Genomic DNA, 18,178 nt, shown 5'->3' with positions numbered 1-18,178 from the left:
AATCACATTCGAACGAGATATTTTAAAAAAATCGAAGGTATTGGAGTCGACCCCGCGTGTTTACAAGGCGAGAAGTTAGATGCAGAATGTCTGCCACCGATCGAAGCCACCGATCTTCTCTCTTATCTTGTGCTGGAAACCAGCTTCTATACTTTAAGGCAGTTCAAGGCTTTCAAGAGTCTAGAGAGTTACAATCAAATGGTATCGGGCTTCATAACGAGCGTTCAAGGAAAAGCCATTGGAAATAAGTTCGTGGTGTTAGGAAAAGTTCGTCATTCGCAGCGAATGAATGAACCGCCAATACCAATTTGGATTATCGCTAATGGAGAAGGAACGATAATATCTGCCCACTGCCTTGGTTGCAAAGCAGGTCTAGCAGAGTGCTGCTCTCATGTAGGGAGCGTACTGTTCTATATTGAGGCGTGGAATCGTATACATGGAAAGTTGGCCTGCACAGAAGTGAAATGTACGTGGCTACTCCCAACTTACGTAAACGAAGTACCGTACGCTCAAGTTGAAGACATCAATTTTAAATCAGCTCGAAAGTTGAAAGATGAATTAGACGTTAAAATTGATGGTGTACAACCTTCGACTAGCACTCCGGTAGGGAAAACGAAGTCCGTCCCAAATGTCACCCCTACAGAAACGGATATGAAAACCTTCTTTGCAAAACTAAATGAGAGCCAAAAAAAGCCTGTCATTCTTTCTCTAGTGGCTCCTTATGCTGATCAATTTGTACTAAAAAGTCGGCGTGTTCTAACGATACCATCCCTTTACAATCATGAGAATCTGAAGCTGAACTACCCAGAGCTGTTACAAAAGTGCTGCAAAGTCGAACTATCTCTTTCTGATTCCGAGATAGAATTAATAGAACAGGAAACAAGGGATCAATCAAAAGGAACTGCGTTTTTTAAACATAGAGCTGGTCGTGTTGGGGCTTCAATAAGTTATTCTGTTGCCAATACAAATCCTGACCAACCATCTATCTCACTTATTAAAAACATTTGCTATCCACAGTTGTTTAGTGTGCAATCTAAAGCAATCAATCATGGAATCAAAAATGAAGGCAAAGCCATAGAGACTTACAACCATCTCATGTCTGCAAACCACAAAGATTTTGTACTGATAAAGTGTGGAGTTTTCATTGATAAGCAACATCCCTGGATGCATGCAACACCTGATTTCCTCTGTTCCTGCTCCTGTTGTGGTGATGGGTGTGGAGAAGTAAAGTGCCCTTACATTATTGAAAACTGGGACTTTGAAAGTTATGTGCTTAAGAAAAGTTCTTGCCTAGAGAAAGTGAATGGAATATTTCGACTAAAGAGAAAGCACCAGTATTATTACCAAGTGCAGCAACAATTGTCTATAACTGGTCGCCAATTTTGTGACTTTGTCGTGTGTGCATTCAGCGAAAACAAACCTCAAGTCTTCATTGAAAGAATTCTCCCAGAAACAAGTCACTGGGAAGCTATCGTTCCCAAAGTTACAAAAGTATGGCAGACATGCATACTACCTGAGATTCTTGCTCGATGGTATACAAGAAAACAGCACTTACCTGAAATAAAACCAGCAAACAAGTCCTCTGGTATTTGTTACTGTGGAATGCCTTCTCAAGGAAGAACTATTCACTGCAGTAACCCAAAGTGCCTAATAAAGGAATTTCACCAGACATGTTTGCATTTATCAGATTCAGTCCTTGATGTTTGGTACTGTCCTAACTGCCGCTTGCTAGCAGAATTTCAATGCAAAAAGCCAAGAAAAGCACCAAAGCCAAGTTCTACTAAGTGCACACATAATGATCAAGCTTTGAAACTGGACAGTATTTGTGTATGTGGCTCATCACCAATGATGAATGAAAGGCTTCTCAAATGTCACAGTGAAAATTGCCAAAATGGAAAGTTTTTCCATCTCCAGTGTCTGGACTATAAAAGAATGCCTAACAATAGTCAAACTACGTGGGTGTGCAGCAATTGCAAGGTGTCTCAAGCAGCCAAAGTAACTGCATCTAGTTCTATTGGTCCTACCACTTGTTCTTCTTCTTCAAAAGCCAACACTGTTAGTGCTGCATCAACAAGCCAATTAAAATGTGAAAACAGTATTCCACAAATGCAAGCAGCTAAATTGGACAAAAAGGAAAGTACAATCATTGGTAATAATGCTAGTGCTGTATCTACTAGTTATTCATCAATTATTGATTCCAGTGATGATGAATCGGATGTCAAAATAACACAAGTGACTAAAGGGGTTTTAGACAAGAGGGCTTCCCTTGGTAGCCTCAATGACAGTCATTTTGACATCATTAATTCACCTACTGGATGGCTGGACTGTACAATAATTCAGAAAGCACAAGTACATCTACAGAAAGTCAATCCCCTGATAGAGAGCTTTCAAAAAACAACCCTTGGCCCCATTAGGAACTTTGATGTTGTCACTTCAGAATTTGTTCAAATATTACATACAGGACATATGCACTGGGTCTGTATAAGCTCTATTGGATGTAGACCAGGCATGGTCAACCTTTATGATAGTCTCTACCATGATATCATTGCCAAAGAGGTTGAAGAACAGGTAGAGAGTTTAATGGCAGACAGCTATGTAGGCATAGAAAATGTAACAGTCCAGCAACAACTGAATGGGAGTGACTGTGGAATCTTTGCCATAGCATTTGCTACGTGTCTGGTTTATGGTTTCAGCCCACGAGACTTTACATTTGACATACCCAAAATGCGCCCACATCTGGCTCAGTGTTTGGAAATTGGTAAAATTACAATGTTTCCATCAGTTTAGAATATGTGTTTAGAACACGCTAGTGTTCACTAGCCATCATCTACTCTTTATTTGAAACAGTAATGTTGTTTTAGAAGAGCAAATGCATTAATACCATGAAAGAAATACAAAGTTGTTAATAATCATAGTAGCTATTTAGCAAATAACAGTTGGTTTCGATCCACTAGAATATTCATTACACAAAAACATATCTATACACCTATTTCATTTAAGAAAGGTTGTCATCGCTAAAGGAGAAAGGTGATAGGTTATTCATAGTTCCAACAATCACTTGTTTTTTTTTTTTTTTTTTTTTTAATGAGTTTTGAGATATCCAGTGTTGTTTGTAGCCTGAAAGAACTTTAAAGGCTTTGATTATTTGCGTTTATTTTCATATATTACACCTTCGAATCGACTATTGCCTTTGGCAGTGACAACTGTTTTTTTGAAATAGGTGATACAAAAGACCACTATATTCTATTGTGCTTTAAATGCAACAAAATAGTAGTAAATTTGAGAATTAATAATAAACAATTAAGATACACTAGTTTTCATCAGCAATGTCCAAAAATAAAATAGCTACTCTGACAGGAACAAAGCAGAAAAATATTTCTTGTGTCACCAATACATTATGACATTTTGAATACAAGAATATCCTGGTATTTCATTTTTATCTTTATAAATAAATTCAAATTCTTAAATTTTGGTAATAATTAGTATGTTTATAATCTAGTCAAATGGAATGATTGGTGGACAAAGGTTAACAAGACCAGAACACACCCTTAAAATGATATCAATGACTGGTACCTGTTCCTTATTGCTCATGAGAAAGTCAGTGCTCAGTGTCCCTTTCAGAATTGTGTACTTGCACCTCAGCAAACCGATTACCCTCTCCACATGAATTCTGACATTTGCAATTCCTCGGGTGTTCTCAACATCGATGGGGTCCAGCTGGCTCTTCCCCTTAGTAAACGCTGGTATAACAAGCTCTGCTCTCTTGAATGCCACACTTTCATGAACTGTAAATCCCCTGTCGGCCATTACTAGATCACCAGGCACAAGTTTATTTAAAATACCACAGTTTTCAGTGAGGAGCTTATCAGATGTTCTGCCACCCCAGGCCTTTGATACAAAGGAAATGGTGCCTTGTGGAGTGATTCCAATTAATACCTTTACAGTGTTGTGGCTGTTTGTAGGAGCTGAAGGTCTGGGCTCTTGCCAGCAGGTTGGTAGGCCTTTCTATGAAGACCTCAAAACAATCAATAATCACTGTTGTCTTCTTTCCAAACGAAAACTCGAAGCATTGAGGCATTGTTCTCCATAGTTCATCCCGCTCAGGCCAATATATTAGTTGAGAGAGTCGTATGTCCATGATTGTTATCCAGGTAAAAAATATCCTGGAGACAGTTGGTGCAGACACTTCAAAACGGTATGCAAGATCCAAGTGTGGCACATTAAGTCGGAGTTTCATCAAGACCATGACAAGTTCCTGGAACTTCGTTAAGCTCAACGACTTTCTTGCCACATGAGGGGCTACATGTTCATATACAGCTTGTAAAATAGTAGCTGAAGGCAATCCAGTGTAAAATAGTACCTTCCCATCTTCCAGCATATCTTCGCGATCGAAAGGGGCTTTCTTTGGCTGAGAAAACATATAATCTAACTCCTCAGTTTGTGTGCTTGACTCGGTCATTTCTGGATTAACTTCGTTTGTTTGTGTGCTAGAGTCAGTGATCTTACAAAGTTCCTCCAGCTTCGAAGTAATCCCGTCCAATAAATCGCCATCTTGGCAGTGCGACTTTGATTTATCACTCGCTGATTGAAGGTCATTTGCGATCTGGCTGATTTCCTCAGTTAAAGAAGGAGAGTCAAAAGAAATATTGTCGATTGTAGCGCCTTCTTCATCCAGTTTCGCTACCTTTGCAGCTGACTCGAACAATGCTCTTTCCTGTTGTCTCTTCCTTCTCACTTTTGCACGTTCACTTCGCGCGGCTTGAAGATCAGAGTTTTTCTCACTTACTACTGTTTTGTTGTGTCCCAAATTTAATGTAGGCACCCTAATCGACGTTAAACTTATCCCAATTGGCAGCAGGTTTTCCAGAAACGAAGTGACGGCTGCAAATTCTCCCACTGTTGATGATTTCTTCGGATAACCCAACCCTACTAATGGCGGCCAACCACTTTCTACGTCGTTCAATCGACAGCTATTCTGCCTCCTCTCCTTGACTTTTTCTAACCGATGGAACACGAAAGAGGGAAATTCCCTTATCACGAACACTCCTGGTATGACAATTTACCATTAAACAAAGAACCATTATAGAAAATGTGCTGAAAATATTGACTTTTAGTCGCTCGATTGTGATGAATCTCTTTTGTTTACACTATGTTGTGCACCAATATGGCGGTTAGCAACCGTTGTCATGCACCAAGTCACGTGGGTGAAAACCGAGAATTCTCTGGCTTAAACGCAAGGTGCATTTTCGTTGGAAGTTATTTGCATAAACGCACGGTCGACATCCGATAGGTCATGCCGTCTCTTGATCACAGCAAAAAATGGAGTCGACCAAATCAGCTGATGAGGTCGAAAAAAAGCTTAAATTACAACTATTAGCTGAAGAATCTGAAGACTGTGTCTGCTCTAAAGCTTCGGAAAAGAGTTTCTTAGGATGGCGTCGGTATGAAGAGCAAAAAGAACACAAAAAGCGATGCGAAACCAGTCGAGCTGGTAACCAAGCGTTGTTAAGGCGAGAGAAAACACTTCTCGCTGCTACGGGGGACTTTTTATTTCGCCACTATGAGTCGTTTGACCGTTACATGGCCCAGTATCGAGAGAACCACTCGACATCTTGTATGGAAAGAGAACTGAACTTAATACCTATACTTGGCGTTGATGTTCCTGACCCCTATTTTCCCAAGATCGCGAATTCAAGGTTTGTTGATACATATATTTTTACCTTCGTATTTCATATTTTTATCAAACTTCACTATGATAGTCTTTTAGGTTTCTAATCTATGGTGTGTCTTGCCTCCTTTGTAACAACACTTCTTCATCGTTTTGAAGAAAATTTTGTCCTATAATATAAAATCTTTACATTTGTGGGTCGAAAGCAATTGATTCAATCAAATATGATTATTATGAGAACTTAAAAGATTGAAATCATATTTCTATATTATGACAAGTATTTTAAGACCTACTCGCATAACCTGTTCATCAAACTGCTATTTTTTGTTAGAGAATACTTAAGTATTTTATCGCCATCGGGAAATAATTTACAGGTCAGTCTTGAGATATCAAAACATGAGATAGAAGTGCTTGTATATTTATATCAAGTTTTACAAAACGCGCGCAGTTTGAACCAAGGAGGTAGGTCCTTGAACAATAAAAATATTCCCTAAACTAATTTTAAAATCTTTCCTAATTTTGTATTTGAACAAATCAAGGAAAATTCCACTGTTTTGTGTCACTCTTTATTTTTTCTAATCGACTAAAGATCGCTTTCCAGTCAATCTAAGTCTCCACATTTATCATTAGTTGTCACTGAGTGATGTTCAATTACTATTTTAAATTTTAGCTTTTTATTTCTAGCAAATTATATTTAAAAGGACACTATTAAAAAAACATCTGTTTTCTCGGGCTAATAGTGCCTATTTACTCAAACGTTGGCCAAAAAAAAAAAAAAAAACAAAAAAAAACAACTGAATATGACAAATATTTTTTTCATCATTTACAAAAGTTCAAAAAATCAAATACCACAAAATAATTTCTCAACAAAGCTCATCACTGCCTCACTCAGGCGATCATTTTCAGCAAAGTAATTTACTTGCTAGGCTAAAAGCCTAAATGAAAAGATTTGATATTGATAACATTTATTTTTGTCGGTGTTTTTGCAAATAGATGTATGTTCTAATGAAGCAGGTATAGCTATCAAGCTGATAAATATTCGACATCTCAGATATTTGATATATAGATGTTCAATTAAAGTTTTTCTATGCGTTTGTACAGAGTTGATATTAACTCTGGTTTGTATAAACACTTCCTAACCGTCTGGCAATCTAAAAACCACTGTCATTAATCGTTCGTTTGGCGAGCATTGAGGCTTTTTTTGTAGTTATTACTTTGTCGCAAACGAGGAGGCAAGGAAGACAGCGTAGCAGAACTACCTTTTTCCCATTTCACCTACATGCACTCAATCGTTAACAACTTGGTTCCGCCCCCTCCTGACACAAAAGCAGAAATATTAATTACTGCATACCTCTAGATTTCATATATTTTTGAATCTGGTCCAATCCAGGTCCCGGTTGTACGAAGGGTGAATAGCGCTACCCGACGGATAAATCTTATCCAGTGAATAAATTTATTGGATAACAGCATCTACTTATCCACTTGATAAGGATTTATCCGCCGGATAGCGCTATTCACCCCGTTCGTACAACCGAGTCTTGAGAAGAAATGATCATCAGTCTCCGATCCATCATAACCCTGTTATTTCGCTATTGTTTGAATCAGTTGGCGAAAGCGAAGCGAGAAAACGCAACTTCAAATGGGAATTTAACAATTGTTCCACAGAGTGGCTCTTCTTCCACTTAATCTTACATGATTGGAATTTGGGAGTTGATTTTTGCGGAGGGAGGAAAACCAGAGAAATATTCGTAGAAAAACCCTCGAAGTACAGGAGAGAACCAACAAACAACTCTATACTCACATGCGAAAAAAATTACCTAAACGTTCGAGGAAAAGGTTTTCATCTAGCTAGCTCGCTTTCCAAAACAAGAAAATAGGTTTTTAAAAAATGTCGTGTTTCACTAAAGAGGACAAACTTATTTATGGCCGCGTTTTACCGCCCTTCGAGCTACGTGCAGATATGCATGTACCATTATGCAAGCCTGGTATTTTTCACGATATGTATTGCTGTGTAAAACAAAGGATAGACTTAATTGAGGACCGTTGTCTGACGACTGCGTTCAATTATTTGATAACGTTTTCTTATGCACCTGCTAATGTGTTTGTGTTTGGTTACATATCGTAATGACGAAAATTAGTTGATACAATTTTAATGGATGGTTCAGTAAACAAATCTTATTGAGGATAAGAAAATATTGAGAATGAAGGGTAAATAATCAATAATAATCGCTCTCTTCTCCCTCTCTAGCCTCTATCCCTTCCTCCCGTTCGTTCTCCCTTTTCTTGTTCTTTATTTCTAGCTCTTCGCAGTTTATCATATTAACATGTTAAATCGCGCAATACAAATAATAAACCGATTATTATTATTATTATTACTATTATTATTATTATTATTATTTCTTCCATTGTTCTTAGAAGTTCTTTCTTCTATATGTACAAACAGATGCTTCAACATCGCCCAACCTCTAAATCTATTATTGCTTAATTTTTCTATTTCCCACTTCTTCATAGCAGGATTTTCGGTTCATATATCTAATTGTTGAAGGAAGAGGAAAAATCCTGGGAATAAGTTGTGGCGAGATTTTAGCGATCTTTTTCGTGATTGGACCCGGAAATACGTCACAACTTAAAAGCCCTATTCCTAAACCAATAAGAAATAGTACCATGCAAACGTTCGCCTTCAAAAGCCATTATTACTTGATCAATATTTTATAATGTTGTGTTTTCTTTTCCTCAGTGCTTTGATGGAACGAATTAAAATAATTGAGGCGCTATCAGATTTTTACAAACTGCCTAAAGATGCAAAGTAAGTAAAAGAATTGTAATAATATACACCTACTTGCAAGAACGTTGTCATACGATATTTTTAGAGCATTAGTAATTTAGTGAGGAAGGAATACATTAAAAGACAAAAGAAAAAGTTCAGCTTCAGTGATCTTCTTTTGTTTTTTTTTATATAATTCCTTTCCCACTAAATCACTGTTCTATTTTCGTATGACAACGTTCTCGCAAGTAGGTGTATGTTACTGTTTTACAGAAACAATATTAGGGTTTTATCTTAAATACTTTTGAAAGATGCTGCTTTTATTCATGAAAGTCTTATGTATTTTTGATAATAATAATTTGATAATAATAATAATAAATATTTTTTAAACACGAGCGCAATCGAACGCAGATCGTAACTTTGTTGAAACTGACCCTTTAAATAACAGTTGCAATGGCGTAGCTAGTATTTTGACTGTGAGGGGGAGGGGGGGGGAGGGGGAAGGGGTTGCACAAAACCCGTTTCAGAACATCGATAAGCTGCGTGAACTTATCATTTTACAATGTAAGTGTTAAGGTTTCTATAGCGCTTTTTTCAAATGGCAATTGTCGTACTCAACTTAAAAATTGAGACTCGTTTATCGATAGGCTAATCTGTTTGCTATCAAGCGCGCAAAGAAAATTCCAACAGGATAAGGTTCAGGGTTGCCCCCCAACCTGGCTACGCCCCTTTGATATTTTTTCTGTAACCAAACCGTGCATTATTGTTTTTCTTCTTCTTTTTTTTTTTTTTTTAAAGCAGTGATGTAAAGAACATTTGCTTGACTGGGAAGAAAGCAGATCCCGCAGAAAGAAGATACTTACCTCAGACACCAAAAAAATCAAATAACAGCACGCTACCCGCGTTAATCATAAATTCCGCCAACGACGTGAACGACGTGCCGTGTTTGCCTACAGTACGAGAGGGTGAAGACGAAGAAGATTGTAGTGGACGTCAACAGGGGCCATCTATGGATGAACGTTGCCCAGAAATAACTAAAAATGACTTTAATAACTGCAATCGCTTTGAAAACAATGAGAAAAATTTTCGTAAAACGTGTACAAATCTAGAAAGAGAGAGTAAACCAAAACTGAAAGAGTCGTTCGTTCTTCCTGCAGCAAAACTCGTTTGTAATGAAAGTACGGATAAAGAACGGGAATATTTACGAACTACTTTGCCTCGGATACCTTTGTGGATAGAATACGAACCGAATAAAGAAAGACAGCGTAAAGAAATGGTGTTAGAAACTTTACGAATCGGGAAAAAATGTAAAGCGTCGAAAAAAGGTAGTTCGAGTAATGAAACGCAGGGAGAATGCCTCAACTTACGTAGTAACTTGGATACGAGAGAAGGAATTCCACCGCCTTCAAGGGGAAACCTTCGTCTGGGAACAACCGTTAGACCTGCCACTAACCAAAAAGATGTAAAAAGAAAAACAAACGTTCCTCAAACTCCACAGGGTAGATTTGACTTGCATAGCAACAGTTATCTATCGGGGTCGTCTCATCAGTCAAGGAAGTCTAAACTTCCAGTAGAAACTACTTTTATTAAAATACTAGGTAACCAAAAGGTGGCGCCCCCGAAACCATCGAATGTGAATACAGAGAGAAAAAGAGACACTCCGAGAACAAAGATTCGGCGTCAGTCATCTAGCAAGGAATATCAAGGAATACCCTTGCGATACCTTCGTAAATTTGGTCGACACAATTTCAATCACGTGTTAGAGGCACGTTCATACAAACCTGAGACCAGAAAACTTGGATCTACGATTATTCCTAATTAAATATTGATATGACAAAGCTATTGGATCACGTGACCATTTCCCGCCATATTTCCCGCCTTTACGGTAACACATGTTCTGTTAAACAGGTTATCTGCAAAATGGCGGGAAACGATCACGTGATATGCTAATATGTTTATATCTCATTTATGGGCGCTAAGAAATTTTCTGTAATAAAATTATGAAATATTGTGTAGTTGAATTCCTGCTTGCGTCGCGTTTGCGCCGACAAAAAGGCATGGAATCTGATACATAACTTGTTACTATTTCAAAATATACATATAAATGAATAAATATTTAAAATTATTTTAAAAATAGCCAAAGAGACTTCTTGTAAAATTGATAAATAACCGATACCCCGGCGGCCATCTTGGCATGGGGGGTAAAATAGAAAACAAAGCTGACGTAAAAAAATATATAGTTGCGCGTGTTTGTCTTTCTTTCGTGAGTAAAGAAGATTATGTGCCGTCTCAATTCATCTTATAGTATATTCTCTTGTGGTGAGCTGTTGATTTGCCCCCTGGACGCCCTATAATGCCTTGCAATCCAAGATGGCCTCCGTATCGCCGAAGTAGTTCATTTTACATTCACTTAGCGTAAAAATTTAGCGCTTTTCCCCAGTTGGAACGCGCGTCAAATTTCCCGTATCCCCGTGTATTCACGCTGTGAAATGCGCTTTTTAAGGAATTAAAAATCTCAGATCTCGCCGCGTTAATTAACTGAGCGCAGCCGAAGTTTGGAGAGATCTTAGGAAGGAGACCTGGGTCTAGTTGTTGGTGGGTGTGGAACGCCTGACACTATTCGTATTATATGCAGATGAAGAAAGCAGTTATGTTTACTCTTCAGTTAGACTGATATTTTCAGCTGATTTACTTCGTTTTTGGCGTAAGCTTGACGAAAAATGCGTTAAGAGAAGATGTCTATATTGCTTTCTATCATTCCTGAAGTACAAAAAAGGTTAAGGACACTGAACAAAGAAAAATGAGGAAGACAAACTCTACTGTGCTCGCTGGCATGACAACGTAATACAAAGTCGTACGTTTTGTAAAATGCATGTCCTGACAAGGAACATACACATAAAGTTTGGCCGTTGTTTATCGATATAAGTTAAACGAAGGAAAAGAACACCATATATTTATTTTTTCATCGCTAATATTCGTGGTTTGTTTTGACAGTTGGCGGAGCCGACTGTTCATTTAAACACTTGAGGCAGACAAATACAACAAGGGTTTGAGTATTTATACATTTACTTTATATAAAAAAACTGACAAAGGATAAGCTTGATGTCACGACTACGGACTGATTTAAGGGCTTCGTTGCCTCCGAGAAGAGGTTCTTCGACTAAGTTTCCTCCTGTTCGGGTAGGAAGTCGTTCTCCTTGTTCAAGTCCTCAAAACTGGGCTACTGATATGGTGGTAGGCTTACAGTTAAGAACTGCGTCCCCTCCAAAAGAAACTAGAGCAAGAAGTACAGTAGTAAGTCCAAAGGAAAGGATAAAAGACATTATCAATAGCAGCATATCTCCTAAAAAGACTGCTCCAAGCAATGGTATATCACAGCAACAACTGGAAAAATTGAACCAACAAATTCTTTCTTTCCAAGCTCAAGAACAACAGTACTTAGATAAGATTGCTAAGCTGGAAAAAGAGATTGAGGTTGGTATTTGTTTACATTTTCTATAAAACAGTTGTACTATGCTTCTCTTGGCTCGACAGAAGATTCGTCACAAAGTTTTGTCGCTTAAATGTGCATGTTGTCATAAAAGTATGGCTAGCAATATTGTATTAATTCAACTGAAGAAGACAGTGTATGTTGAAGGGGCGGACTGCAGCAGATGAACCTTGAGAATCAAAACCTACCCTCTCAAGCCCAGACACCTCACCCCAGACCTCACCCCTTCCAATCACCTCTCAAGCTAATAATCCTTCTTTGGGATGTTGTTTTTTAAGATCTTATTTGTAATAGTGCAATGTTTTCCCAATACATACCATTTTTTTGTTTGTTTTTAAAATGGGTACTCGTACACCAAATCCAAATATGGCACTAAAGTTAAATCTAACTATTGCTCTGGACTGAGTAGTCTCCCATGCATGTGAAAATGCATGAACACAAGGCTAGTCAGTCCAGAACAAAACTCGTACACATTGGTAACCATATTTTGATTCCATGTAAGATAAAGACATGCAGGGCCATAACTAGGGAGGGAGCACAGGGTGCATGTGCACCCCCTCATAAAAGCTTAAGGTCTGCTCATCCATCTCCTTTTTTTTTTTTGGTTCTGCTTTCTTAAAAATAATGATCAATGGTCCAATTTTATTCAATGTGCACCCTCCCTGTAAAAGTCCTGGTTACGGCCTTGACATGGATTTGTATACAACACAAAGAATCTCTATTCTCTAGGGAATGACACAGGGTCTATGATGAGGAGACATTGTTATGTTGCACAACAAATTAGGTCTATTATATATATTTTGGTTTGCATGTTTAGCCAATTGACTAAAACATAATTTCATGTTGCTATAGGGTTTCATTTTAGTTTTACTAGTTTATCGTAAAAATTAATAATAATCGTTGACAATCTTTATTCTTATTGTGAATTATATATTTTTCCCATTAGAAACTGAAGTCAAAAAATACATTGCAGCAGAAAGCAGCAGAACAGTTAAAAGCTGAGCTTAAAGAAAAAAATAAAACATTAACTGAATTAGAGGAACAACTCCAAAAACAGGTTTGATTATTCAAGTGTACATGTATTCTTGTATGTAGGATGCATTTGAGTCAATATTTCATATCCACTGCATTTATGATTATTTTGTTTTAAGCTTTTGGCCATATTGGCCATCTTCAGGGCTACATAAAAGCCATGAACCAATTATTTATCCGTTCATTCTATTCATTTAGAGTGGTCGATCCTGGATTTTAAAAAGGGGGATTCCAAAAATGATTGTCATCCAGAAAAAGCTGGTGTAATCAGCTTCACAAAGGGGGTTCAAATTTCATTCTACTGAGTGTACAGAAGATGATCGGAACCCAAGGAACCCCCGGGGGGGTACTCCGCCAGGATTTGGGTAGGGGTGTTCCGCTGGGATTCTGAAAGGGTACCTTGTTTATGACAAAAAAAACACAAATTTGTAGACCCTGTTTATGACAAAAGATATAATTATTTACACTGAGTTCCTGTTTCAATTATCATGTCAGCTTGCGTATCATTTTTTGAAGACCATAGTAACCAGTTTTGGTCAATATGAAAATAGAAACCCTGAATATGACAGGAAACTCAGAAAGAACTTGGAACTTGAGTGAAATTGCATGTTCTGTTTATGACAAGAAGCTAGAAAAACCATACCCTGTTCAGCAGATCATCCCCGTATAGTCCATATATGGGAGCACCCCCCCCCCCCCCCCCCCAGGGGAGGGAACCATCCCTGGATCCACTACTAATTTAGATATTTGATATGGTTTCAGGAAGCAATCCATCAAAGTCATATTGAAGACATGAATAGTAAGCTTTATGACAAGGATCAGAAAATTAAAGATCTAGAGAAACAGTTGGCTGACAAAACAAATGAAGTAGAGCAAATGAAAGAGAAATTTGCCAAAGAAAAAGATAGTATGAAGAAAGAGGTGAATTAATTTTGATACTATTTTTTGATAACTTTAGTCATGTATAATAATTACTTTTTGATTTGTATTACTACATAAGTCATTGTTTATTATATAATAGATTTTCACGAACTCATGCATGCTCAGATTTTTCATTTTTGTCATCTGCTTCTTTATGATTTCTAAAGTCAGTATTTGCAATTAATATTCTAGGATTTTCTATTGTGATTTTTAAATTCTTAATAACGATTAATGGTTTTATAGTTCGATGAGAAAGTTGAAGAAATGAAAAATAGTTTTCAAAATGAGCTGAAAATCAAAGACGATAAACTGAAAACCTTAAAGCTACAAATGGCAGATGCTCTGAAAGATAACTCAAGGTATGATATAGCCCGTCTGTATAGAGTGCTTTTAGTCTCACTGTTGAATAGTTAGATAAATGTATCTAACTTAGATGACTATTTAGTTGACGTCACCTAAAATAGTAAAAGCGCGCCAATAACGGTCATGCTAATCCGGGGGGTTGTTTTACTAGAGAATGAGTGAATAGACATTCATTTGTACAGTATCATCGTTTCTCCCCCTGATCTCAGTAGCTGTTTAATCATAGTTTCAAATTTAGGTGACATCAGTTAAAATAGTAAATAACTTATCTAATCAACAGTGAGACTAAAAGCACTCTAACATATTGTTTTAGAAAATAAACTGATAGAAAATTAATTTTATTGAATAGTTATTGGATGAAAAGTGTTTAACTGGTGGGATAGTGTCTGATAGGATTCTAACTCTATTCACCAGTATTTATCTTTACGTGGTCTGAATTGGAAAAACATTACTTCCATCAATGAACAAGGACAACACATTTGTTTTGTATGAGCACTACTGTTATGAGAGAGAAAATTGAATGTTTTTACAGACTATCTAGACATCAGTTTTCTAATTACTATTTCTTATCGTATGAAAACAAGATAAAGAACGATCAATTAGCTATTAGAAATATCGATATAAGACTTCAGTAAGGCTGCCATCACGCACAAGTTTAGATAATGGTATGCATTGAATTTACAAGTAAACCTCTTAGCTCCTCCCATTTGCATGTACACCTCTGGTTACGCCCTACACATTCTTTACCCCTTTGCTTAGTTATTTTAGCACTATTCTTTTAAATCTTGTGATAGAAATATTCCTCTTAGACCTTTTATAACATTTGCAATATATTCATATATTAACTTTAGTTTAAGCTATGTTTAGTTCTAAGATTTTTACTCGTATTACTCTTTAATAAGATATCACGCTTAGGAATTTACTATTTCTATTAGCCAATCAGGACTCAGCGATAATATCACATTGATTGTAGAATGACACCTGTCATGAAGTTATTATATAGAGAGCTTATGTAATTAGAAGAGAGTCAGAGAAAGTGGAATAAAGATCCCGGAACTCGTACCGAGACCGGTCGCCCCATAACACTACACCAAGAGAAAATGAACTAAAAGGAGGAATCCCCGTGCCTCATCATGAGCATCCTTTCGTGCTATTTTTAGAATCATTGATTCTATGTTTAGAATCATTCATTTGATCGTTCGTTTTCAGTTTCCGCACGCGCATACAGTGTGCGCTGTACGCTTTTTGCTCATTTTTTCATGTGTTTAAAAAACGATGGCAAATGATTCTAAAGATATCACTGAGTTGAGTGAGCTGAGTGTTCTACGTTGTAAATATAGAATGTAGTTTTAGTGCGTGTGGAGGGAACCTCTGGGAAGAGCCCCGTACGGGAGTAATGGTTGTAAAATATAAGTTTTTTTAAAATGATGGTTACAAGTATAAATTCCTGCTCTTCGTTCATTTTCTCTTGACTACACTCATGGAACGAAGTTTCTTATTTACTTATTTTCACTGTTATAGAGAGAGGCAACACCAACTTGAGGAATTAACACGCGAACTTAAAAAGGTTTCTGAAGAAGCAGATATCTTGAAGTACAAGATTCATTCATCTAAGCCACAACAGGTAAGTGGAAAATAATTCAAATAATGGACATTAAGAAATTTGGACAATTTCGCTAATAAGTTGACCGAATTTCACAGGGATTTTAATTATTTATTTCCTCAAATTTAAGCTTGAAAGGTTTGTCTCTGACTTAAAATTTTTGATATATCTTCTTCAAATTTTACCATTTTTTAATTTATTAATGCAGTATATGGTGTGGAACGAAAAAACAAAAAGATTATTAAATATAGAAATGTCATCTTCGCGGCGCGGGTGAAAAATGTCACCCGCGAAGCTCTCCAGTCTCCTTAACGATAATTTGAAATCTTGCAGGGAGGATGCAAAAACTGTCTGACTTTTGAAAAGGAGCTTCAGAATAAGATCATTGAAATACGAAACAAGGACCTTGGTTTGATAGAATTACAACAGTTATGCGGGAAAATGGAAAAACAGCTAATGCAGCAGGTAAGAATTAGAACGATTTTTGTGAGTGGGATGTTGATTAAAAAGAAGTCTTTATTCTAGATTCACAATTTTTCTAAAGTCCGATTCATAATTTTTCTAAAGAATGATTTTTATGAGTGGGAAGTTGATTAAAGGAAGTCTTCATTCTAGATTCATAAGTTTTCATAAGATTCATAAGTCCGAGTATGCGAATTTTCAGCGTATTTTTTTCTTTTTTCATATAAAATCTGATGTAAAAAAACATCTCGTAGCGAGTACACAACTTTAATGGCTTTTTCTCTGACCCAATGATAACGACCATATAAATGATGGAATTTGCAATGAAATGGTATCTTGACTCTCAAATGGCTTCCTCTTTAAGTCAATTAAAATGAGATAAAAACGCACGCAGAGCAATAACATGATGGAGTGGTGTCTTTCAAATAGAGTGGAATGAAGTCTTTCAAATAATTACTTTTCCTCTAAGCCAATCAAAACTTGGGGGAATGAGCGCAAAGCAATAATGACAATCAAATTTGCAGTGAAACGGTACCTTGACTTTCAGATAGCTTTTTAAAGCAAGGAAAATACCTGCGCAAACCACTAATTACGATGGAATTTGCAGTGAAGTGGTATCGCTTCCTGTTTTTAGAGAATCAAACAGAATGAGAAAAAAAAAAAAAACAAACAAAGAAACGCCAACTAATAGCAACGCTGAAATTAGTTAGAAACCTTTTTAAACACACCTAATTTCGACAAGATAACAAGAAGAACATTAGGATGAAAAGATAATTATCTATTTTTGTCTAACTCGTAATCTTCTTTCTTTGATATTTTAGGATGAACTATTAAGACTTTGGGCGAAAAGCAAAGGAAAGGTTGTAAAATAACATTAACATCATTGTTGGCAACGACAGATGGTCGCGATAAGTCCATTAGGCCTAAAACTTTAGAAAGACAAGATAATAGCCAAGAAGGTATATATCAGTGTTGGCTTTTTAGTTTGAACAATGGAGCGATTGCTCTCTGGAGATGAGAACCAAAACGTCATGAAACACCAGAATACCAGGAATATAGTGCATTGTTTGAAAAACTTAGTTTTTCCCTAAGTTATACTGGGTATTATTTGTGTTCTTGATGTGAAAAATAAACTTGAATATATATATATGACCATATGCAAAATGAATTTTCTGTGGTAAATAAGACTGAACCGAAAAATGTTTTAAAACTACTGAGATAACTAAGCCAGATCTTTTATTCAGTATTCAGTGGTCTCAAAATCACCAAGACCAAGAAAATTTGTTTACCGACCCTATAGTCAAAGGTCCATTAAAAACATTTGAGAGCTATTTCTCTTTTCCCTTTTCTCAATAAAAAACCTTAATCGTTGCTCGAATGTGATTTCATTTTTGAAAATGTATACCAATTTTTAAGATTTTAAGATTTTTTTATTCACTTATTAATTTTAATAAATTTCAAAGTTTACTAGCTGAGGGCCAAAACATCAAAACTCAAAAAAATTCCAACTGTAGTAAAGAAATAGTTCGTGACCTTGCTACCTTACCCACATAAAAGGCTTTGACCTCACCCAACACTTTATTTTGCGGCATAAATCTTTGGTCAATATCGGGCTATTTTTATCGTTTTGTTTATCGCGAAACAACCAAAATTTCCGGAATGTATTTCTTCATTTTCTTCTACCTGAAGATCTCGACTCAAAAAACCGGAATCCAAACTGAATTCGAAACAAAAATAAATTTATTGCCTAGTGTTCTGATAAAATCGACCAAAGCCATGATAAAGATTTATTTTCGACCAAATATAAACATGTCTGGTGTTTTTAGGGAGTATCAATTTATAGGAATCTAATTAAATGACATGGGCCTCAAAATA

At 36.6% G+C, this 18,178-nt stretch overlaps 2 protein-coding genes across 3 annotated transcripts; both read left to right on the top strand.

Annotated features, from left to right (window-relative positions):
- Positions 1-4,817: 4,817 nt before the first annotated feature.
- On the top strand, positions 4,818-10,442 carry LOC116296355 (uncharacterized). Of its 2 annotated transcripts, none has more exons than XM_031704365.2 (3): positions 4,818-5,696; positions 8,406-8,474; positions 9,234-10,442. In XM_031704365.2, exons 1-3 carry the CDS (start codon positions 5,320-5,322, stop codon positions 10,252-10,254), a joined length of 1,467 nt encoding a protein of 488 aa, XP_031560225.1. In that variant the 5' UTR covers positions 4,818-5,319; the 3' UTR covers positions 10,255-10,442. The 2 variants fall into 2 exon arrangements, with proteins under 2 accessions (XP_031560225.1, XP_031560224.1); XM_031704364.2 differs by having other exon boundaries at positions 9,231-10,442.
- A 629-nt stretch (positions 10,443-11,071) lies between these two features.
- Positions 11,072-17,455, top strand: LOC116296374 (uncharacterized). Its single transcript, XM_031704385.2, has 7 exons — positions 11,072-11,906; positions 12,869-12,979; positions 13,717-13,875; positions 14,119-14,234; positions 15,760-15,862; positions 16,175-16,306; positions 17,125-17,455. Exons 1-7 carry the CDS (start codon positions 11,535-11,537, stop codon positions 17,173-17,175), a joined length of 1,044 nt encoding a protein of 347 aa, XP_031560245.1. The 5' UTR covers positions 11,072-11,534; the 3' UTR covers positions 17,176-17,455.
- Positions 17,456-18,178: the final 723 nt, after the last annotated feature.

The sequence above is a fragment of the Actinia tenebrosa genome, unplaced genomic scaffold (genome assembly GCF_029948245.1).
Source record: "Actinia tenebrosa isolate PJP-AT-01 unplaced genomic scaffold, QUT_ActTen_1.0 PGA_scaffold1__47_contigs__length_23844297, whole genome shotgun sequence".
NCBI classification, from domain to species: Eukaryota; Metazoa; Cnidaria; class Anthozoa; order Actiniaria; family Actiniidae; genus Actinia; species Actinia tenebrosa.
The sequence above is the reverse complement of the archived record's forward strand: the minus strand, read 5'-3'. Positions and strand labels throughout refer to the sequence as shown.

Bases quoted from the DNA above. Each gene is read 5' to 3' on its own strand.
- LOC116296374 (XM_031704385.2), top strand. From the start codon at position 11,535: ATGTCACGACTACGGACTGATTTAAGGGCTTCGTTGCCTCCGAGAAGA. The intron at 11,907-12,868 runs GTTGGTATTTGT...TTTTCCCATTAG, and splicing joins AGCTGGAAAAAGAGATTGAG to AAACTGAAGTCAAAAAATAC. The intron at 12,980-13,716 runs GTTTGATTATTC...ATATGGTTTCAG, and splicing joins AGGAACAACTCCAAAAACAG to GAAGCAATCCATCAAAGTCA.
- LOC116296355 (XM_031704364.2), top strand. From the start codon at position 5,320: ATGGAGTCGACCAAATCAGCTGATGAGGTCGAAAAAAAGCTTAAATTA. The intron at 5,697-8,405 runs GTTTGTTGATAC...TCTTTTCCTCAG, and splicing joins CCCAAGATCGCGAATTCAAG to TGCTTTGATGGAACGAATTA. The intron at 8,475-9,230 runs GTAAGTAAAAGA...TTTTTTTTAAAG, and splicing joins AAACTGCCTAAAGATGCAAA to CAGTGATGTAAAGAACATTT.